Consider the following 22,270-nt stretch of genomic DNA (forward strand, 5'->3'; position numbering starts at 1 on the left):
ACTGTGACAGTGGCTGGGAGACCAGGAATGGACAATAAAATAGGGCTGATAACCTCACTCTTAAAATATTTATAAAGAATGCAAACCAGACGGACATGCGCCACTGATTTGGTACTGCCATCTCCACAGGGACATAATCGTTTTTCGTGTGGAATTTGTTGGAATTGTCCCTCAAGTACAACCGAAGGCAGTATATTCAATCTTGTGAGAGTAAATGCGCATCTATATTTTATAATTGCTACGTTATGCAGATAGGGTGCAGGAGAGTCAAAATGGGTATATCTCTGCTGCTAATGTTTTTCCTATCGCAACCTTGGGCAGTAGGAATGTTGTCCCAATGTTGTCATTCCAGCGTGGTTCAGGGCGGACCTGAAGTCACAAGATGAAGTCCTCCTCAACTCAGCTCCCTCTCCATCCCACTTCAAGATAAACAACAGGCCTCTCCTTTTAGTTGATCAACAACTTTCAAACATTCACCATTTTCTTCCTTGTCTTAGACGGGAAGGGTTTTTCTCTCCAAGCATTCGGGGACCACTGCTATTCATGTGCCCTTGTGAAATTCCTCTCACCTCCATGGTAGCGTTTTTTTGTTTAGCCAATGTCCTTTCTCTTAAAAATAGGTTGTATGTCAACACCTCCTTAAATCCACACTCTTTTTTTGGTGGTGGTGAGGTTAAGCCCTAGTTTCCCAACGACATCGGTCAAAACAAGGTTCTCCCCACCTTCACACCTTTCAAACCACATATAGCTTCTAGTGTCCACATCTCCTCTAGTGCACAGCCAATAAAATCCAATTATAAGAAGAACCTCCGCTTTTGATGGCGGTCCAAGGGGGTTGCATCTGTTGGGATTCGCAGGATACTGGATAAGTCTGCAGGCTTCAACAGGATGATGCAATACTCTGCTGGGTCAGAGTGACTCAGCAGGAGTGTGATTAGTGTAATTGGCTATCACCTGTTTTAAAAAGGAAAGCCTGTTTAACAGGAGGTGTGGTGGTTGTGCTGTAGTGTGGTGGTGCTGTGGTGCAGAGTATTCGTTTGTAAGTACTCTGTATGGACTGTTTCTTTTGTATATAGAAGAAGAAGAAGAGTTTGGATTTGATATCCCACCTTTCATTCCCCTTCAGGAGTCTCAAAGCGGCTAACATTCTCCTTTCCCTTCCTCCCCCACAACAAACACTCTGTGAGGTGAGTGGGGCTGAGAGACTTCACAGAAGTGTGATTGGCCCAAGGTCACCCAGCAGCTGCATGTGGAGGAGCGGAGACGCGAACCCGGTTACCCAGATTACGTGACTACCGCTCTTAACCACTACACCACACTGGCTATATAGCCTGTACAAAGCTCACATTAAAAAAGGACTGCACTGGAAAACCTGGAACTCTTAAGTGTTTTGCTGAAAACGCCGTGTGGAATATGCGACAGGGTTATGGGCCCAGCACGCTTCCGCTGCGCAAGAGTACAGGTGGCAGTTATCTAGCCGTGGGTGCTGGAGGTGAACTACAGGGATGGAGCAGTCCAGAACTGGTGTGTTGTTAGAGAAGCTGACGGCCACGAACTACAGCATCTGGTCGGTCCGCATGCAACACTTCCTTAAGCGTGAAGGCCTGTGGAAAGTGGTGGAAGAGCCACCGCAGCCCCCTGAGGAGGATGAGGACGACGATGAAAAGCTGGCACTAGCAGAGGCCCAGCTTCAAAAGGATGAGAAAGCTTTGGCTACGATCATCCTTGGAGTGGACGACAGCCAGCTAGTCTACGTAGCTGATAAGGTGACGGCAAGTGAGGCGTGGAATGCGCTCAAGGCTGTCCATGTGCGAGAGACAGCTGGCTCACTGATAACACTGACCAGGAGACTGTACCGGTGTCGGAAGAAACCGGGGGACTCCCTGGTAAACCACCTAAAATTCCTAACAGGCTGTTTCCAGGAGCTAGCCTTAAGAGGGAGGCCTGTGGGGGAAGAGGACAAAGTCTTTATAGTCCTGAGTTCCCTTGATGACAGCTATGATATGCTGGTCAACTCCCTCGAGTCTGTAGAGACTGATAAGCTGACTCTGGAATACGTGACCGGACGGTTGTATGCAGAGGAGGACAGGCGTGCAGAGCGAAAGATGACCTCAGCCCAGCTGTTGGAGCATCCCAGAGGGAACAACAGCCGGGAAGAGCAGAGGTGTCGGGAGCTGGAGAAACAGCCAGGAGGAGCTGCTGCAGACCAGCCGGTGGTCAACAAAGTAAAAAGGTGTTTTTGCTGTAAGTCCAGTGGACATCTGCTTCGGGACTGCCCGAGGAAACAACAAAAACAGCAGAAGCACAGGAGGCAGCAGAGAGAGTCTACCGCTTGGGTGTCTGCAGATGGTCAAGAAAATGAGGAGCTGTGGGTTCTGGACAGTGGAGCTTCACAAACCTTTTGTAAAAGAAAAGGATTGCTAACTGATGCTAGGGCTTCAAACAAAAAACATGTAAGTCTTGCTACGGGCCAGGAAGCTAATGTGGTTTGTGAGGGGGAGGTTGTGTTCCCACAGCTGGGACATACATTCAGGAATGTGTTGTGTGTGCCTAGTTTGCAAAACAATCTCCTGAGCATTCCTGATTTGGCAAAAGCAGGCTTTGAAGTAAATTTTGTGGGAGATCAGTGCCAGATAAAGCAAAAATGGGGCAGTGTTGGCAAATGCTAGCCTTAGAACTAATATGTATGTACTGCAGTGTGAATCTAAGGTTGCAAATGTGCAAAATGTCCCGACCCATGATATGTGTATTCATCTCCTGCACAGGCGTCTAGCTCATGCTAGCTATAAGGTGCTAAACAAAACATTGGAGTTGTGTGGGGGGATGAAAAACATAAAAAATTGTGATAATTACTTAGACTGTAATATCTGCAAGGAGGTTAAAAGCAGGGCTTGCCCAGTAGCAAGAGCAAGCCAGAGAGAAACCAAAAAACCACTGGAGTTAATTCATGCTGATGTAACTGGTCCTTTTCCACCAATTGTCTCCCACAACAAGTACTGTTTGATCCTAGTGGATGATTTTTCTAGATTTGGCTGGGTCTATCCATTAAAGCAAAAGTCTGACGTTGCCCAAACTTTGAAGTTCTGTGTAAGAAGGGTAGAAAGGCAACTTGGTGAAAAGGTGTGCTCTATTCAATCAGACAGGGGAGGGGAGTTTATGGCAAGCTCCCTAAGAAACTGGTTGCGTACCCAAGGGATTAAACATAGGCTTACCAATGTGGCCACGCCTCAGGAGAACGGAGTAGCAGAGCGTAGGGGAGGTGTCTTGCAGACACAAATGAAAGCATTGTTAGCAGATGCAAATCTTCCAATTAAGTACTGGGCTGAAAGTATTAAGACCGCGAATTATATTGGGAATCGCTTGTGGTCAAGGGTACTAGATGACATACCCTATAAAATTCTCTATAACAAAAGTCCCAGTTTGCAACATTTAAAAATCTTTGGGACTAAGGCATGGGTTGACATACCTGTGAAAAACCGGAGAAAAGGTGGGAAAAGGGCACAGCAGTTGCTATTTCTTGGGTATGAAAGTGGTACGAAAGCCTACAGGTTTGAAGATGATAAAAACCTTTTGAGTTATAGTCGATCAGCCAGCTTTAATGAGCAAAGAAATTGGCCCAAGATACATGCAAACCTGCTGCCAGAAAGTTTTACTGCCGAGCATACCTGATAAGGCAGCTGAAACAAAGCTAAGAACTGGCAGCTCTCCCAGAGAAACTGAAAGGGAGGAAGTAAAGGTTGAGCATTTTTCTCCAGCTGCTAGCATGGAGCAGGTGAGAGAAGAAAGTGCAACAGGGACAGGAGGAGGTAGATCTCCAGAGTCTATCCACCCCAAAAGCAGTCCTGAAGGTAGCCCAGGGGGTGAGATTAATGAACCAAGGAGGTCTGCAAGAAGTAATAAAGGTCAACCTCCAGACCGTTATGGGTTCCCAGCCACCATAAACCAGGTTTGTGTAACTGAGCCAGAAAACTTTGAAGAAGTGCAAGAGTTACCTACTCTAGAGAAAGAGGCGTGGTTAAAGGCAATGCAGGCAGAGTATAACTCTCTGCTAAACAACAATGTGTTTGTACCTACAGAATTGCCTAAAGGTAAAAAGCCCATAAGCTGTAAGTGGGTTTTTAAAGTGAAAAAGCTGGCTGATGGTAGTTGTCAGAGGAAAGCCAGGTTGGTGGCACGGGGCTTTACACAGAGGAAAATGATACATTATGATGAAGTGTTTGCCCCAACAGCAAAGGCTGAAACAGTAAAATCAGTTTTAGCAATGGCAAGTCTGAGAGGGTTAAAAGTTAATCATTTTGATGTTGCCTCAGCATATTTAAATGCTCCTATTGATCCTCAGCAGTGGCCAGAGGATTGGAGAAGATCAGTCTACATCCCAATCCCAAAGAAAGGCAGTGCCAAAGAATGCTCCAACTACCGCACAATTGCACTCATTTCACACGCTAGCAAGGTTATGCTTAAAATTCTACAAGGAAGGCTCAAGCAGTATGTGGACCGAGAACTCCCAGAAGTGCAAGCTGGATTTAGAAGAGGCAGAGGAACCAGAGACCAAATTGCAAACATGCGCTGGATAATGGAGAAAGCTAGAGAGTTCCAGAAAGACATCTACTTCTGCTTCATTGACTATGCAAAAGCCTTTGACTGTGTTGACTACAGCAAACTATGGCAAGTTCTTAAAGAAATGGGAGTGCCTGATCACCTCATCTGTCTCCTGAGAAATCTCTATGTGGGACAAGAAGCTACAGTTAGAACTGGATATGGAACAACTGATTGGTTCCAAATTGGGAAAGGAGTACGGCAAGGCTGTATATTGTCTCCCTGTTTATTTAACTTATATGCAGAATTCATCATGCGAAAGGCTGGGCTGGATGAATCCCAAGCCGGAATTAAGATTGCCGGAAGAAACATCAACAACCTCAGATATGCAGATGACACAACCTTGATGGCAGAAAGTGAAGAGGAATTAAAGAACCTTTTAATGAGGGTGAAAGAGGAGAGCGCAAAATATGGTCTGAAGCTCAGCATCAAAAAAACGAAGATCATGGCCACTGGGCCCATCACCTCCTGGCAAATAGAAGGGGAAGAAATGGAGGCAGTGAGAGATTTTACTTTCTTGGGCTCCATGATCAGTGCAGATGGTGACAGCAGTCACGAAATTAAAAGACGCCTGCTCCTTGGGAGAAAGGCGATGGCAAACCTAGACAACATCTTAAAAAGCAGAGAAATCACCTTGCCAACAAAGGTCCGTATAGTAAAAGCCATGGTTTTCCCAGTAGTGATGTATGGAAGTGAGAGCTGGACCATAAAGAAGGCTGATCGCCGAAGAATTGATGCTTTTGAATTATGGTGCTGGAGGAGACTCTTGAGAGTCCCATGGACTGCAAGAAGATCAAACCTCTCCATTCTGAAGGAAATCAGCCCTGAGCGCTCACTGGAAGGACAGATCGTGAAGCTGAGGCTGCAATACTTTGGCCACCTCATGAGAAGAGAAGACTCCCTGGAAAAGACCCTGATGTTGGGAAAGATGGAGGGCACAAGGAGAAGGGGACGACAGAGAATGAGATGGTTGGATGGTGTTCTTGAAGCTACCAGCATGAGTCTGATCAAACTGCGGGAGGCAGTGGAGGACAGAAGTGCCTGGCGTGCTCTGGTCCATGGGGTCACGAAGAGTCAGACACGACTAAACGACTAAACAACAACACATTGACGCCGAGGTATATTTACAGCAAATACCAGGTTATGAGCTAGAAAAAGACAGCATGGTGTTAAAACTGCAAAGGGCACTATACGGTTTGCACCAAAGTGCACGTCTATGGCATGAATGCATAGACACAACTTTGAAAAAGATGGGATTCAAACAAAGCCTGGCTAATTCCTGTTTATATTCAGCAATGGTGCAAGGAAGTGTTTGTTATTTACTTTTGTATGTTGATGATATCTGTCTAATAACAACTGCACAAAAGCAAGTGTCTTGGTTTATAAACAGCCTAGGTAACAAATACAAACTGAAGTATTTGGGAGAGATTCAGAATTACTTAGGAGTAGAGGTTCAGAGAAATGAAGAGGGTGTTTACTCTCTGAGTCAGAAGGAAAAAATCGAAAAGTTACTGAAGACCTATGGAATGGAGAGGGCAAATGAGGTTGACACTCCCATAACTACCCAGTACAAAAATGAACCAGAAGGGCAAAAATGTGAGAATGCAACAGCGTTTCATTCTCTGTTGGGTTCTTTGTTATATTTAAGTTGTTGGACAAGACCCGACATAACATTGGCAGTGCACATGTTAAACCAAAGAAGTGCAGACCCGGCTCAGAGAGATTGGGTAGCACTTAAAAGAATCCTAAGGTATCTGAAAGGCACAAAAGATTACGAACTGGTGCTGGATACAGGATATGATCAGCAAGTGTATGCATACGCTGATGCCAGCTGGGGGGACAGAGAAAATGGAAAGTCTACCACTGGCTATGCCATATATATTGGAAATGCCCTGGTTCAGTGGAAATCCCAGAAACAAACATTTGTTGCCACAAGTACTTGTGAAGCAGAGTACTCAGCCATAAGCGAATGTGTATCACAAATAGAGTGGTTTGCTTGCCTAACAAAAGAGCTTGGAATACCTTCTGAAATGCCAATCACTGTGCTAAGTGACAACCTGGCTGCACAACAGCTTGCCAACCAACAGAACTTTAAGAGCAAGAGTAAACATATTGCGATAAGATACGGAAATGTGAAAAATGCTTTGGAAAGAAATGTGTTAAAGGTACAGCACTGTAACACAAAATGCAATGTGGCAGATTTGTATACAAAATGTTTAGATGCTCCTAAATTTCGAGACTTAAGAGAATTATTGGGTCTCAAGCCTTTGACTTAAGGAGGAGTGTTGGGATTCGCAGGATACTGGATAAGTCTGCAGGCTTCAACAGGATGATGCAATACTCTGCTGGGTCAGAGTGACTCAGCAGGAGTGTGATTAGTGTAATTGGCTATCACCTGTTTTAAAAAGGAAAGCCTGTTTAACAGGAGGTGTGGTGGTTGTGCTGTAGTGTGGTGGTGCTGTGGTGCAGAGTATTCGTTTGTAAGTACTCTGTATGGACTGTTTCTTTTGTATATAGCCTGTATAAAGCTCACATTAAAAAAGGACTGCACTGAAAAACCTGGAACTCTTAAGTGTTTTGCTGAAAACGCCGCGTTGAATACGCGACAGCATCATGGCAAAGGTGATTACCCAACTCCTCCATCTGCCCCCATGCTGATCTGCACGGGAGTGAGCTGTTGAGGCGACCGGGGTCAGCCTGCTCCCTCGGGTCAGCCTGCTCCCTCGTACCCCAGGTTTCCAGGAATGTTTAAACCCTTTCGTTCCCTACCCCTTCATTTGTGCCTGCCTCCAATGTCGAGGGAGCTACCGCCATGGTGCAAGACCAGAACTGGAAACTCAAGGTCAAAGAATAATACAAATGTAGTGTTGGAAGGGACCACAAGAATCATCTAGTCCAGGGGTAAAGGTAAAGGGACCCCTGACCGTTAAGTCTAGTTGCGGATAACTCTGGGGCTGCGGCGCTCATCTCGCTTTACTGGCCAAGGGAACCAGCGTACAGCTTCCAGGTCATGTGGCCAGCATGACTAAGCCGCTTCTGGCAAACCACAGCAGTGCACGGAAACGCCGTTTACCTTCCCGCCGGAGCAGTACCTATTTATCTACTTGCACTTTGATGTGCTTTCGAACTGCTAGGCTGGCAGGAGCAGGGACCGAGCAACGGCAGCTCACCCCGTCGCAGGGATTCAAACCGCCAACCTTCTGATAGGAAAGCCCTAGGTTCTGTGGATTAGACCACAGCACCACCCGCATCCCAGTCCTGTGGTGGTCAACCTTTTTATACTTACCGTCCTTTCTTAATGGTAAAATTTCCTTACCGCCCACCAGGACTTGATGGAAGGAGGATTCAGAACCCCCTACTGCCCAGTTAGAATCCTGAAATGCCCAGTAGTGTGCGGTAGGGACCAGGTCCACAATCCCTGATCTAGTCCAACCCCCTGCAATGCAGGAAAAACAACCCAACCTCTGCTGAAAAACCTAAAAAAATGAAGGAGAGTTCACCACCTTCCAAGGTAGCTCATCTCACTTGCAGTCAGAAATTTCTTCCTAAAGCTTAGGATTAGATATATTTTTACTCCTTGCATAAAATACAGATGCAGGAAGAGTCGGAAAGCCAAGAAGTAATTGTAATCTCTGTATTTACGTGGATTTAAATGAAAGAAGTGAAAGAAGCTCTCTTACATAACTGGAAAAAATATTACAAAAAGACAATACCAATCAAGAGTACAAATTAAGAAGGGGGGAAGGAAAAGAAAACTTAAACTATCTATTGTTATTATTAAGATAAAGATAAAGAATATGACATAAATTTGAGATTGCAATTTCATGTTACAGTAAAAAAAAAATCTCATTATCATTAAACCCAACCTCCCATTTATTCCTTAGTTCTATCTAAATAACTTTACTGCCATACCAAAATATTATTCTTTATATTATTTTTACAGTTTTTTGTTGTTTAGAAAAAGACCATGCTGTCTTTTTCTAGCTCATAACCTGGTATTTGCTGTAAATATACCTCGGCGTCAATGTGTTGTTGTTTAGTCGTTTAGGCGTGTCCGACTCTTTGTGACCCCATGGAACACAGCACGCCAGGCACTCCTGTCTTCCACTGCCTCCCGCAGTTTGGTCAAACTCATGCTAGTAGCTTAAAAAACACTGTCCAGCCATCTCGTTCTCTGTCGTCCCCTTCTCCTTGTGCCCTCCATCTTTCCCAACATCAGGGTCTCTTCCAGGGAGTCTTCTCTTCTCATGAGGTGGCCAAAGTATTGGAGCCTCAGCTTCAGGATCTGTCCTTCCAGTGAGCACTCAGGGCTGATTTCCTTCAGAATGGAGAGGTTTGATCTTCTTGCAGTCCATGGGACTCTCAAGAGTCTCCTCCAGCACCATAATTCAAAAGCATCAATTCTCTGGCGATCAGCCTTCTTTATGGTCCAGCTCTCACTTCCATACATCACTACTAGGAAAACCATAGCTTTAACTATATGGACCTTTTTTGGCAAGGTGATTTCTCTGCTTTTTAAGATGCTGTCTAGGTTTGCCATCGCTTTTCTCCCAAGAAGCAGGCGTCTTTTAATTTCGTGACTGCTGTCACCATCTGCAGTGATCATGGAGCCCAAGAAAGTAAAATCTCTCACTGCCCCCATTTCTTCTCCTTCTATTTGCCAGGAGGTGATGGGCCCAGTGGCCATGATCTTCGTTTTTTTGATGTTCAACTTCAGACCATATTTTGCGCTCTTCTCTTTCACCCTCAATAAAAGGTTCTTTAATTCCTCCTCACTTTCTGCCATCAAGGTTGTGTAATCTGCATATCTGAGGTTGTTGATATTTCTTCCAGCAATCTTAATTCCGGCTAGGGATTCATCCAGCCCAGCCTTTCGCATGATGAATTCTGCATATAAGTTAAATAAGCAGGGAGACAATATACAGCCTTGTCGTACTCCTTTTCCAATTTTGAACCAATCAGTTGTTCCATATCCAGTTCTAACTGTAGCTTCTTGTCCCACATAGAGATTTCTCAGGAGACAGATGAGGTGATCAGGCACTCCCATTTCTTTAAGAATTTGCCATAGTTTGCTGTGGTCGACACAGTCAAAGGTTTTTGCATAGTCAATGAAGCAGAAGTAGATGTCTTTCTGGAACTCTCTAGCTTTCTCCATAATCCAGCGCATGTTTGCAATTTGGTCTCTGGTTCCTCTGCCTCTTCTAAATCCAGCTTGCACTTCTGGGAGTTCTCGGTCCACATACTGCTTGAGCCTTCCTTGTAGAATTTTAAGCATAACCTTGCTAGCGTGTGAAATGAGTGCAATTGTGCGGTAGTTGGAGCATTCTTTGGCACTGCCTTTCTTTGGGATTGGGATGTAGACTGATCTTCTCCAGTCCTCTGGCCACCGCTGGGTTTTCCAAACTTGCTGGCATATTGAGTGTAGCACCTTAACAGCATCATCTTTTAAAATTTTAAATAGTTCAGCTGAAATGTCATCACTTCCACTGGCCTTGTTATTAGCAGTGCTTTCTAAGACCCATATGACTTCACTCTCCAGGATGTCTCAAGGTCAGCAACTACACTACCTGGGGTGTACGATACATCCATTTCTTTCTGGTATAGTTCCTCTGTGTATTCTTGCCACCTCCTCTTGATGTCTTCTGCTTCTGTTAGGTCCTTATTATTTTTGTCTATTATTACACAGTTTAGTAATATTTATATACGCAATTAATAAAGACTGGTGAGATCACTCAAAAGTAGCTACAGATTTTAACATGGAATAGTTTTGTTTAAGATATATTCTGAAGGCCTCCCATTTTGATACAAATTCAGCTCTCGGTTTATTTTTTCCTGATAAGCTATCTAATTCAGCATATTCAGTCAATTTTCGAATCCACTCCTGTCTGGAAGGAATTATGTCGCTTTTCCACCTTGATGGCTATAAGGACTCTCGCTGCCACTGTTGCATACAAAAAAAATACCTTTAATTTGTTTTGGAATATCTGAGTCAGTGATCCCCAACAAATGTGCCTCTGGCTTTCTATTACAGTGGTACCTCTTGTTACAGACACCTCAGGTTACAGATGCTTCAGGTTACAGACTCCACTAACTCAGAAATAGTACCTCGGTTAAGAACTTTGTTTCAGGATGAGAACAGAAATCGCGCGGTAGCAGCAGGAGGCCCCATTAGCTAAAGTGGTACCTCAGGTTAAGAACAGTTTCAGGTTAAGAACGGACCTCCAGAACAAATTAAGTTCTTAACCTGAGGTCCCACTGTAAACGAAAGTCTTAACATTTTTTCTAATTCTAAATGGATTTCCTCCCAAAATTTCTTTATTTTGCTACATTGCCACCATATATGATACAGTGAGCCCGTTTGATCTCCACATCTCCAACAGTTACTTTTGGCTCCTTTGTACATTTTGGATAATTTCCATGGAGTCAAATACCACTGGTGCTGCATTTTTAAAACGTTTTCCCTTATGGCATAGCACGTGGTAAATTTCCAATTATTCTTCCACAGATTTTCCCATTGGGACATTGTTATAACATACCCAAAGTCGTGAGACTGCTTTATCATGGCTGATGTAACTTCTTCCTCCTCGACTTCCCAGTGGAGGAGGAGGCGATAAGCTTTAGAGAGAGTTTTACTTTTTGAGTGTATTACGAGAAGTCAGCTTAGATCCCTGTGCAAATCTCTTTCCACCCTCCAAACATTTATATGGTTTCTCCCCTGTGTGTGTTCTTTTATGAATAGTAAGTTTATAGCCATGTGCAAATCTCTTTCCACACTCCAAACATTTATATGGTTTCTCCCGTGTGAGTTCTTTGATGATATGTAAGGCTTGTGCTGTGACTGAAGTTCTTTCCACACTCAAAACAGGTATATGGTTTCACCCCTGTGTGAATTCTTTGGTGCGATGTAAGGCTTGAGCTGTGAGTGAAGCTCTTTCCACACTCAAAACAGGTATATGGTTTCATCCCTGTGTGAATTCTTTGATGACGTTCAAGGCTTGAGCTTTGAGTGAAGCTCTTTCCACACTCAAAACATGCATACGGTTTTTCACCACTGTGAATTTTTTGATGTATATGAAGGCTTGTAACCTGGCTGAAGCTCTTTCCACACTCAAAGCACTTATATGGCTTCTCTCCTGTATGGATTCTGCGATGGCAAACAAGGTATGTGCAGTTACTAAAGCTCTTTCCACATGTCACACATTTATATGGTTTTTCCCCTGTATGGATTCGCTCATGCACATTAAGGTGTGAACTCTGACTGAAGCTCTTCCCACACTCAAAGCATTTATACGGCTTCTCACCAGTGTGAGTTCTCTTGTGTGAACTAAGGTGTGAACCCTGACTGAAGCTCTTTCCACATTCCAAGCATTTATATGGTTTCTCTCCTGTGTGGGTTCTCTTATGTGAAGTAAGGCTAGCACTGTGAGCAAAGCTCCTTCCGCACTCTGTACATTTATAAGATTTCTCTCCTGTGTGAATTCTTTGGTGCGATATAAGACTTGAGCCGTGAGCGAAGCTCATTCCGCACTCCAAACATTTATACGGCTTCTCCCCTGTGTGGGTTTTTTGATGCGAAGCAAGGCTTGCGCTGTGACGGAAGGTCTTTCCACAGTCCAAACAGGTATACGGTTTCTCCCCTGTGTGAAGTTTTTGATGTTCTGTAAGGTTTATCCTGCGAATGAAGCTCTTTCCACACTCAGAGCACCTGTGTGGTTTCTCCCTGCTGTGGACTACCTGATGTGTTGTAAGGTTTGAGTGGCGCTTGAAACTCTTTCCACATTCTAGGCATTGGTATGATTCCTGTCCTGCGTGAATTCTTTGATGTGATTTTAGGCCTGAGCGGTCATTGAAGCTCTTTCCACACACCAAGCATTTACACAGTATCTCCTCTGAGTGGATTCTGCAGTGTGGGCTGAGGCTCGATTTACCTTTGAACGTTTTGCCACACGAAGGGCTATCATTTGTTCTCTTCGCTTCATGCCTATTTCTTTCTGATGAGCCCCGAGAACCATTATTGCCCTGGTCATCACCTGCTAAAATTAAGGGAAAACAGCAAACATTAAAAACTTCCCAATACAGGGCTGCCTTCGGACGTCTTCTAAAAGCTACGTACTTCTTTATCTCCTTGACATCTGACGGGAGGGTGTTCCACAGGGCTGGTTCCACTACTTCACTTCTTACTGTGACGAAACCAGCAGAAGACCCTCAGAGTTGGACCTCATTGTCCAGGCAGAAGGAAGGAGATGGAGATGCTCATTCAGGTCTACAGGGCCGAGGCCGTTTAGAGCTTTAAAGGTCAGCACCAACACTTTGAATTGTGCTTGGAAACATACTCTGAGCCAATGTAGATCCTTTAAGACCAGTGTTATATGCTCCTGGCAACTGCTCCCAGTCACCAGTTGAGCTGCTGCTTTCTGGGTTAATTGTAGTTTCGGAGTCACCTTAAAGGCAGCCCCACCTAGAGCGCATTGTAGCAATCCAAGCGGGAGATAACCATAGCATGTACCACAGTCTGTGTGCAGGTAGGGACTTAGCCTGTGATGGAGCTGGTAGACAACAGCCCCAAAACTCTGACTATGCCCATGTCACCATTAAAAAACATTCATGTCCTTTCTTTCTACCTTTTATCTCTGCTAGCCCAGAGCTCTGGCCCTGCAGCCTTCCTCGTTTTCTTGCCAGGTGGGCTTCCTCAATCCCAACATTTCCCCAGGTCCCCATCTCCATTCCCTGGAACTCACCAGATCTCTCTGAGGGTCCTGGGAGAGAACAGTCAGAGGTGGTGGGAGACAGCCTGACCAGGTCAACTGTCCATCTTCCTCCTTCCATCCTCGCTAGGTTTGCAGAATAATAAATAAATAAATAAATAAATAAATAAATAAATAAATAAATATTGTTTTATTTATACTCCACCCTTCCTGGTTCAGAAAACCGGGCTCAATGCAGCTAACAACAAATTTAAAACACTTAATTGATGCAACAAAAAACAGCATGGGGAGCCCTGCAGGAGTTCCCCCCAGGGCTCCCCACGCTGCGGGTAGCAGAATGCCACCCGGGGGGGCGGAGTGCCCTGAAGCAGAGTGCCCCTCGCGCCGGGCAGACATCGGCCAGCCCCACAAGCTCGGGGGACAGCAGGGAGGCGCAGCACCGCCATCCCGCTGTTCCTCGACCTTGTTCGGTTTCCCCGACCTGCTTTTGCGAGGGAAATAAAGGAATTTTTTTTCTTTATTTCCCCCCCAAAAAACTAGGTGCGTCCTATGGGACGGAGCGTCCTATGGGACGAAAAATACAGTACCTCTGCTGACTCACGCGCTCCGACATTTTCTTAGACTGACATTTCCTGGTTTGAGGAACGGAAATGAATTGCATAAGACTGACATAGACGGACATAGATTGAGAAGGGGGTCGAAAATCGCAGAGAGGGAGTGACTCAAACAGCGACATCAGCTGGTGAATAAAAATTCGGCACTCTTTTGAAAAAGACGTTCCTCTAATAAGACTTTTAAGAGCAATTACAGGGATTTTTGCGAGATCTGCAACTAGTGAAGATCCCAAAGTGCTGCATCATAATCATAAGGTTTCATCAGCTGACCTGCACTGACAGAAAGTCTCAGGTGCCAAGGAACAATCAGCGGTGCACTTTCGGGAACCTGATACATATCCTTTTCAGTCACATCTTGGCCCCCCACCTCTGATATGTAGGGCAGCAGAACACGGTTTGAGGAAAATGGCTTCATGAGCTAGAGAGGGACTGCTGCCATGACCCACAAGTTTCTCACTGCTGACGTGGCAGTTTGGCTGCTGCAAACTGGGGGGAAATCTGTCTCCATACTGAGATGAAGCCCATTCAGTGCCTCATCTGGCAATTGCTGCAGCTATACCAGCGAGTGTCGGAAGATTCAGGACCCAAGACAACATTATACTCTGAAAAAGAATTTTCTTCACACCACCATTCATGGGCGTAGCCACGGAGAGGTGGGGGGCAGCCCCCCAGATCAGGTAAAACATTAGAAATACTTAACTAACTGACCAATCATGCCAGTGCTGCCCCCCTAACAAAAGGCCTGCCGCCCCCACCAAAAATATTGCGCCCATGCCACCACTGAAAAACATTCCTTTCCTTTTCTACCTTTCATCTCTCACAGCCCAGAACTCTGGCCCTGCAGCCTTCCTCGTTTTCTTGCCAGGGGGGCTTCCTCACCCACAACATCTCCCCAGGTCCCCATCTCCATTCCCTGCCACTCACCAGATCTCTCTGAGGGTACTGGGAGAGAACAGTCAGAGGTGGTGGGAGACAGCCTGACCAGGTCAACTGTCCATCTTCCCCCTTCCATTCTTGCTAGATCTGCAGGAGAATAATAATAATAATAATAATAATAATAATAATAATAATTTTTGTATCCTGCCTTCTCCGGCCGAGGCAGGGCCCAGAGTGGCTAGCATCATAAAAACAACACAATATGCATAAAAACAGACATCAATTAATTAAAATACATCTTAAAATTAATTCAGACAAGTTAAAATCTAAGCCGTTGGCAATTATCTTTTTTTTTTTTTATAAAATTTTTATTGGGTTTTCACATTTTATATAGACAAACACAAAAACAAACAAATAAACAAAGAAAAAACAAACAACAACTACAAACATATATACTTTCAAAAAATGTTATTTTCACCCTGGTCGTTGACTTCCCCCCACCCCCTCCCTTTCGATTTGTCCCAGTATCTTTCCATCCACAGCCATTGTAATTCCACAGAGTTCCCCCTAGAGGGAATCTGGTTACTTAGTATTCTTTTCTCCAACAGTCCTTTGTCTTGTTATTGTTTCTTTATTTCCAACAATTTTAATTCAGTTGTAACTCTTTTTAATCCAGAGGTAACTTAGGTAGCAATTTTTCCACTATTCACAGTCCGTTTGACAGCTTTGACAGCTGTCAAACTCTGCACTTCTTAAACAAGCTCCAAAGCAGGACGCTCCCGGGCCCGGGAGGGGGGTTGTTTACAACAAAACACAAAGCATCCAACACTCCTCTCTCCTGCTCAAAATTTCCAAATCTTAGAAGTTAATGTCTTTTTAAAACTCACCCTTTACAGGGTAGGCACTCCAGCTTAGTTTTTTTTTATCGTTGCTCTGGATCGTCTGCAAGGTGGGGGCGCGGACTTCCCTTTAGCGCATCCCCCGATCGTCTCAAATTCAGTGGATAAATTTCTTAAAATCCAAGTCCAATTTACTCACGGGTTGTTTTTTCAGCCGAATTTCAAGGAAGGAAGTCAGCGCTCTTCGGTCATGGTTCGCGGCTTCGCTCAGCAGAGGTAGCGATGGACTCTTGGTGCCGCGCCACCCCCCGTATCCCCTCCGCAGCCTTTAAAAAGGCTCTTCGTGAATCAGGGGGGGCGCTTAAGGCACCCACCGAGTCTTCAGTCCGCAGGCTTCCGCGCCTGCGGTTTTAAGGGTCCCTGTGTCGCCGGCACGGCAAAGACCCATCCCCTGCTGAGCCGATTCCCTCCGGAGCTCGGAGGGAATCCGCCATTCCCGGATCGCGCCAACCCCGGAAGTCTCTGCCGTTGGCAATTATCAGGTTGGAATTGAGAGTGGTTAATACTTGCCAGGACCAACTGTTTCCACTGATCATACAAGGACCTGTGAGCAGGTTAGGGGCCTCCTTTGGGCTTGTTTTATACAAAGGAAAGTAAGTCAAACTGCATCCTGCCCAAAGGCCTGGCGGAACAGCTCCGTCTTGCAGGCCCCACGGAAAGATGTCCAATCCCGCAGGGCCCTGGTCTCTTGTGGGAGAGCGGTCCACCAGGCCGGGGCCACGGCTGAAAAGGCCCTGGCTCTAGTCAAGGCCAGTCTAATTTCCCTGGGGCCCGGGATCTTCAAGGGGTTGTTGTTAGCAGAAAGAGGGTCAAAGAGGATCAGCCTCTTTCATCCTTCCTGAGGAGCTCAGAAGCCTAAAGAAGCTGCAGGTTCCTTGGGAGGGAGGGAGGGAGGGAGGGAGAAGTAAAAGGAGCCTCAGAGAAGCTGCAGGGATTCCTCTGCCCTAGACATTCTCCAGTCCCTGCAGAAGCCCAAATGGGGCATATATGTAAAATTTATTTCCCTGCCATCTGGTTGGGTTTCCCCAGCCACCCAGTGCAGCTAACAGCATATATAAAAACAGACCAAAACATCAAACATAAAAAACAGAAATATCCTATACAGGCAACAAACAAACCAATAATATGAATAGCAACAACAACATGTTTACAGTTATACCCAAATTAAAATAACCACCGCCCCCTGAAGGGAGAGGGGAAGGGTTAATCATTAATATTATCTGCACATAGTAAATTCCTGCACTAAGCTTACTTCTCCTGTTGTGGTTAAGCAACTAACAAAGACTGCAGTTGCATGCAAAATCTAAATCAGACAGGTCAAGAGGTCGTTTCCTGCCTAGCCAGCTAACAGAAACTGCTGCTGTTAACTGAAAACCGACCAGGCAAGCTGTTTCCTGCCTAGCGCTTCTGCTTTAGTAATGCAAGATAAGAAAAGACACGAAGGGGGTGCTTAGGTAGCAAAGAGACACGTGTACGAAGGAGGTGGGAGGGGGTGCTATTTTACTCTTTCTTCGGTCCTGGGGACGCAGGCAAAACGATTCCCTGGTGAAATAAGGCTTCGCCCCAACTAAACAATTAACCAACACCAACCCGATGAAAACAAAACAGAGGAACCAAAATCAGAACCGTTTAAAGCATTTTAGCCAGTTGCCCCAACCCAAGAGTTGTTCCAGCAATGTCCCAGTGGCCTCCCAGGAGCCTGTTTTGGCTGTTCAAGGTGAGCCTGGGCTCCACCCCCTTGGCCAGGTGGAATGGGCCTTGCACCCAGGCCTCATGGCATGGGGGACACAGTATTGACCTGAAAGTGGTTCCCATTGACCGCAGTGGTTTTTATATCTAGATAGGGCTCCTCTGCCTAGTCCTCCTCTTCTGGCAACATATTGGTGCATGCTCCAGGGGATAGACTTTGGAGAAGACCTCTTCCCTGCCTTCCTCCAAGTCAAGACCTTCTTGCATTCTATGTTCTCCTCTCTTTTCTGCTTGCTGGAGGGAGGGGTTCCCTCCAGCCCCCACCCATCCATTTCTCCTTCTCCACTCCCGACCCCCTGAAACTCAGCCAACCTCTCCCAGCCTCAGAGGTGGGGAGCCCCAGCTCAGGTCCTTTCTAGCCCCACAAATCCAGCTTCTTTGGAACTATATTGCAGGACTCAGAAGTTTAAACAAGCTGCAGGTTTTGGGGGGTGAGGGAGAAGCAAAGGCGGCCTCAGAGCCCCTCCAGGGATTTTCTTCCCTGGATATATTTGGAGGGGAAGCCCACCCACAGTTTCCACAATAAAACCTCCCCCCTTTATCTTATTCCTTGCTTCCACTCTCCATCCCTCCAAGTCCCTCTCTCCTGGAACTCACCAGATGTCTCTGATGGTCCTGGGAGGCAACGCTCAGAGGTTGCTTGGAGGGATGCAGGAGACAGCCTGAGCAGGTCAACCGTCCATCTTCCTCCTTCCATCCTTGCTTGGATTGAAGAGCTCAGAAGTTCCCGAAGAAGAAAAGAGAGCCTCAGAGGCCCTGCAGTCAGTTTCCTGCCCAAGACATTTTCCTGGTGAATGTGAAGCCATGCATGAAAAGTGGAGTCATGCCTGAAAGTGGATCTTCTTCCCACCACCATTAAAAACATTTATTTCCTTTCCCCCACCCCCACTTTAGGGCAGGGGTCTGCAACCTTTAAGACATAAAGTGCCACTTGGACCCGTTTCCGAAGGGAAAAAAGAACTGGGAGCCCCAAAACCACTGCGACATTTAAAACAAATAGATCTCCGGAGCCGTGATCTGACAGCGGGCGGGAAGGTGACGTTGGGACAGTGCGTGACTAACGCATGCACCGCCCCCATGCGACGTCACAGCCAGTACAGCGCCCGCCACAGTGGGGAGTGTCGGGGCGCACAATGCGCCTCCTCCCCTCGCTTGTATCAGCCCTGGAGCCGCAGCAAAGGTGTAAAAGAGCCACATGCGGCTCCGGAGCCGCGAGTTGCAGACCCCTGCTTTAGGGGAAGGGGCTGCAGTTCGAGGGCAGAGCATCTCTTCCGCAGGCAGGAAGCCCCGGATTCAGTCCCCAGGCAGGGCTGAGAAACCACGTCTGAAAACCCCGAAGAGCAATTGAATCATAGAATCATAGAATCATAGAGTTGGAAGAGACCACAAGGGCCATAGAGTCCAACCCCCTGCCAAGCAGGAAACACCATCAGAGCACTCCTGACATATGGTTGTCAAGCCTCTGCTTAAAGACCTCCAAAGTAGGAGACTCCACCACACTCCTTGGCAGCAAATTCCACTGTCCAACAGCTCTTACTGTCAGGAAGTTCTTCCTAATGTTTAGGTGGAATCTTCTTTCTTGTAGTTTGGATCCATTGCTCCATGTCCGCTTCTCTGGAGCAGCAGAAAACAACCTTTCTCCCTCCTCTATGTGACATCCTTTTATATATTTGAACATGGCTATCATATCACCCCTTAACCTCCTCTTCTCCAGGCTAAACATGCCCAGCTCCCTTAGCCGTTCCTCATAAGGCATTGTTTCCAGGCCTTTGACCATTTTGGTTGCCCTCCTCTGGACACGTTCCAGTTTGTCAGTGTCCTTCTTGAACTGTGGTGCCCAGAACTGGACACAGTACTCCAGGTGAGGTCTGACCAGAGCAGATTACAGTGGCACTATTACTTCCCTTGATCTAGATGCTATACTCCTATTGATGCATCCCAGAATTGCATTGGCTTTTTTAGCTGCCGTGTCACACTGTTGGCTCATGTCAAGTTTGTGGTCAACCAAGACTCCTAGATCCTTTTCACATGTACTGCTCTCAAGCCAGGTGTCCCCCATCTTGTATTTGTGCCTCTCATTTTTTTTGCCCAAGTGCAATACTTTACATTTCTCCCTGTTAAAATTCATCTTGTTTGTTTTGGCCCAGTTCTCTAATTTGTCAAGGTCGTTTTGAAGTGTGATCCTGTCCTCTGGGGTGTTAGCCACCCCTCCCAGTTTGGTGTCATCTGCAAATTTGATCAGGATGCCCTTGAGTCCATCATCCAAGTCGTTGATAAAGATGTTGAATAAGACCGGGCCCAAGACAGAACCCTGTGGCACCCCACTAGTCACTCTTCTCCAGGATGAAGAGGAACCATTGATGAGCACCCTTTGGGTTCGGTCAGTCAGCCAGTTACAAATCCACTGAGTGGTAGCATAGTCAAGACCACATTTTACCAGCTTCTTTACAAGAATATCATGGGGCACCTTGTCAAATGCCTTGCTGAAATCAAGGTAGGCTACATCCACTGCGTTCCCTTCATCTACCAGGCTTGTAATTCTGTCAAAAAACGAGATCAGATTAGTCTGACATGACTTATTTTTCAGAAATCCATGCTGACTATTGGTGATCACAGCATTCCTTTCTAGGTGCTCACAGACTGTTTGCTTAATGATCTGCTCCAGAATCTTCCCTGCTATTGATGTCAGACTGACTGGGCGGTAATTATTTGGGTCCTCTCTTTTCCCCTTTTTGAAAATAGGGACAACATTTGCCCTCTTCCAGTCTGCCGGGACTTCGCCGGTCCGTGTCGACAATAGTAGCCCAGGTGGAGCAAGGGTATGACTGTATAGGCAGCTGACTGCGCTTGGCGCCCCCAGTTCTGCTGCTGCACAAGTTGCTGGTGGTGAGAAACTGATGACATTTTATGGCCAGTGGTTCTCCTCTTCCCTTCCTTAAAGTCTTCCCTCCTCCATCTCTCCCAACACCTTGGTTCCTTCCTAGGGCTGGTCTGCTATACAGAGAGACTGCGCCCTCCTTGGGGGCTTTCCTCCTGAACGCCCCCACCCCAGACAGGGAAGGCATCGAAGATAAAAGAGCCCATGTGTTGAAATGAGTTTCCAGCTGACCCTGCCCTCCCCCCCCCCTTTTCCCCATAACATGAAGGTCTCCCTCTTCCCAGAGCCATCCTGCCTCCTTTCCTTTTGGGTGGGGGGTTTCCACGCTCACCCTAAAACTGCCTCTTCCCCCGCCTGCTCTCCTCCTGGGGCGCCCCTGCACCCCTAAAAGCCTTTTGCACTCATCGCAGCTCTTGGGGGGCTGAATTGGGGGGGGCAACCCCACGCATGCGCCCTCCCACCGCTGCCCCTTTGCAAAACTGCCCTCTCCCGGAGGGCTTCTCTCCTGCAAAGGAGCTGCTCTGACACGGGAGCCCCCTTCCCCCCCCCCAATATACCCCTATTTTTCCTACCTTGCAAAAGGCACAGTCTTCCGCGCTGCAAAATCTCCTCCCTCGCAGCTTGTCAAATGTGACAAAGGGGGGAGGAAGTGCCGCTTTTCCCCTCCCCCCCAGGAAATCCTCTCTCATAATATAATCGCTCCTTTTAACCCTTAAAGAACCAGCGTCTCTCCCACCCCCACCCAAACTGCGTGGTGCTGGAGACATAGCGGATTCTGCCTATGGGGACCCCTCCAAGCGCCCCCCTCCCTCACAAGGTTACTGAGAAGATATAAAGGGCGGGAGGGGCACAGAAAAACACTATAAGGGTGTGCAGTTTTGGTCACAGCTTAGCCCACCTCACAGGGTTGTTGTTGTTGCAAAAGTAACAGGCGAGAGGAGAATCCAGCAAGAAGTGGCTGGTGCAAATGTATCATTTCAGCTTCACAGACCCAGCAGAGACACAAAACCGGTGCCAAGCTCACCCTGCTCCATCACAATCGCTTAGCTGCAAAATTGCACAGTCCTGATCCTTTACAGGGGGAAGAAAACACCGAAAAAGTAAAAATATATACAATTGACTTGCAGGCAAAGAAGGCAGAGAGTTTTAAAGCTCTTTTTGCACAGGGCAGAGAGCTTTAAAAAACTTGGGTGGGGGTGGGGGCAGGACGGGGGTCTAAGAGCCATCCGGCTGCTGGTTCCAGAAGGCAAGGATGGTCCGATGGATTCATTCCCAGGGGTTTGTCCTGACCATATGTGATTTCGACTTTACACACCTATCACCGAAATGTAACCCCTGCAAAAGTTGTGTGTCAAACTCTGCACCCCATACAATTGTTTATTGTCACAACTCTCAGCACCCTTAACCAGCAAAACAAGCTCCCAGAAATCTTAGGGGGTTTCATGGGGCTTTGGATATGTGGTGTGAATGTGGCCTAGCAGATTTGTGCTGTGTGTGTGTGTTTGTGTGTGTGTGTGTCTAGCATCACTTGGCCTCCATACACACATTGGAAAGAGGCACACATTGATTAAAATTGTGCATCATAAAGTGGTACTTCGGGTAAGTACTTAATTCGTTCTGGAGGTCCGTTCTTAACCTGAAACTGTTCTTAACCTGAAGCACCACTTTAGCTAATGGGGCCTCCTGCTGCCGCTGTGCCGCTGGAGCACAATTTCTGTTCTCATCATGAAGCAAAGTTCTTAACCTGATGCAATATTTCTTGGTTAGCGGAGTCTGTAACCTGAAGCGTATGTAACGTGAAGCGTATGTAACCCAAGGTACCACTGTAAAATCACAGGTGCAGTCAGCTCTCTATCCTAGTACAGTCATACCTCGGGATGAATATGCTTCAGCTTAAATATTTTCAGGTTGCGCTCCGCAGCGACCTGGAAGTAACGGAGTGCGTTACTTCCA

The 22,270-nt window shown here is 46.5% G+C and overlaps 1 protein-coding gene across 2 annotated transcripts; it reads right to left on the bottom strand.

The window, feature by feature from the left end:
* Nucleotides 1-11,379: 11,379 nt before the first annotated feature.
* Nucleotides 11,380-20,981, bottom strand: LOC309527372 (uncharacterized protein; the record flags this gene model as incomplete). 2 transcript variants are annotated; one of them, XM_082214168.1, is made up of 5 exons in its annotated part: nt 20,890-20,981; nt 18,037-18,209; nt 14,840-14,938; nt 13,335-13,427; nt 11,380-12,629 (listed from the first exon to the last, which is right to left on the bottom strand). In XM_082214168.1, exons 2-5 carry the CDS (start codon nt 18,134-18,136, stop codon nt 11,380-11,382), a joined length of 1,542 nt encoding a protein of 513 aa, XP_082070294.1. In that variant the 5' UTR covers nt 18,137-18,209; nt 20,890-20,981. The 2 variants fall into 2 exon arrangements, with proteins under 2 accessions (XP_082070294.1, XP_082070295.1); XM_082214169.1 differs by lacking the exon at nt 18,037-18,209.
* Between the last annotated feature and the right edge of the window lie 1,289 nt (nt 20,982-22,270).

This window comes from Podarcis vaucheri (genome assembly GCF_965113315.1).
Source record: "Podarcis vaucheri genome assembly, chromosome: 2".
NCBI classification, from domain to species: domain Eukaryota; kingdom Metazoa; phylum Chordata; class Lepidosauria; order Squamata; family Lacertidae; genus Podarcis; species Podarcis vaucheri.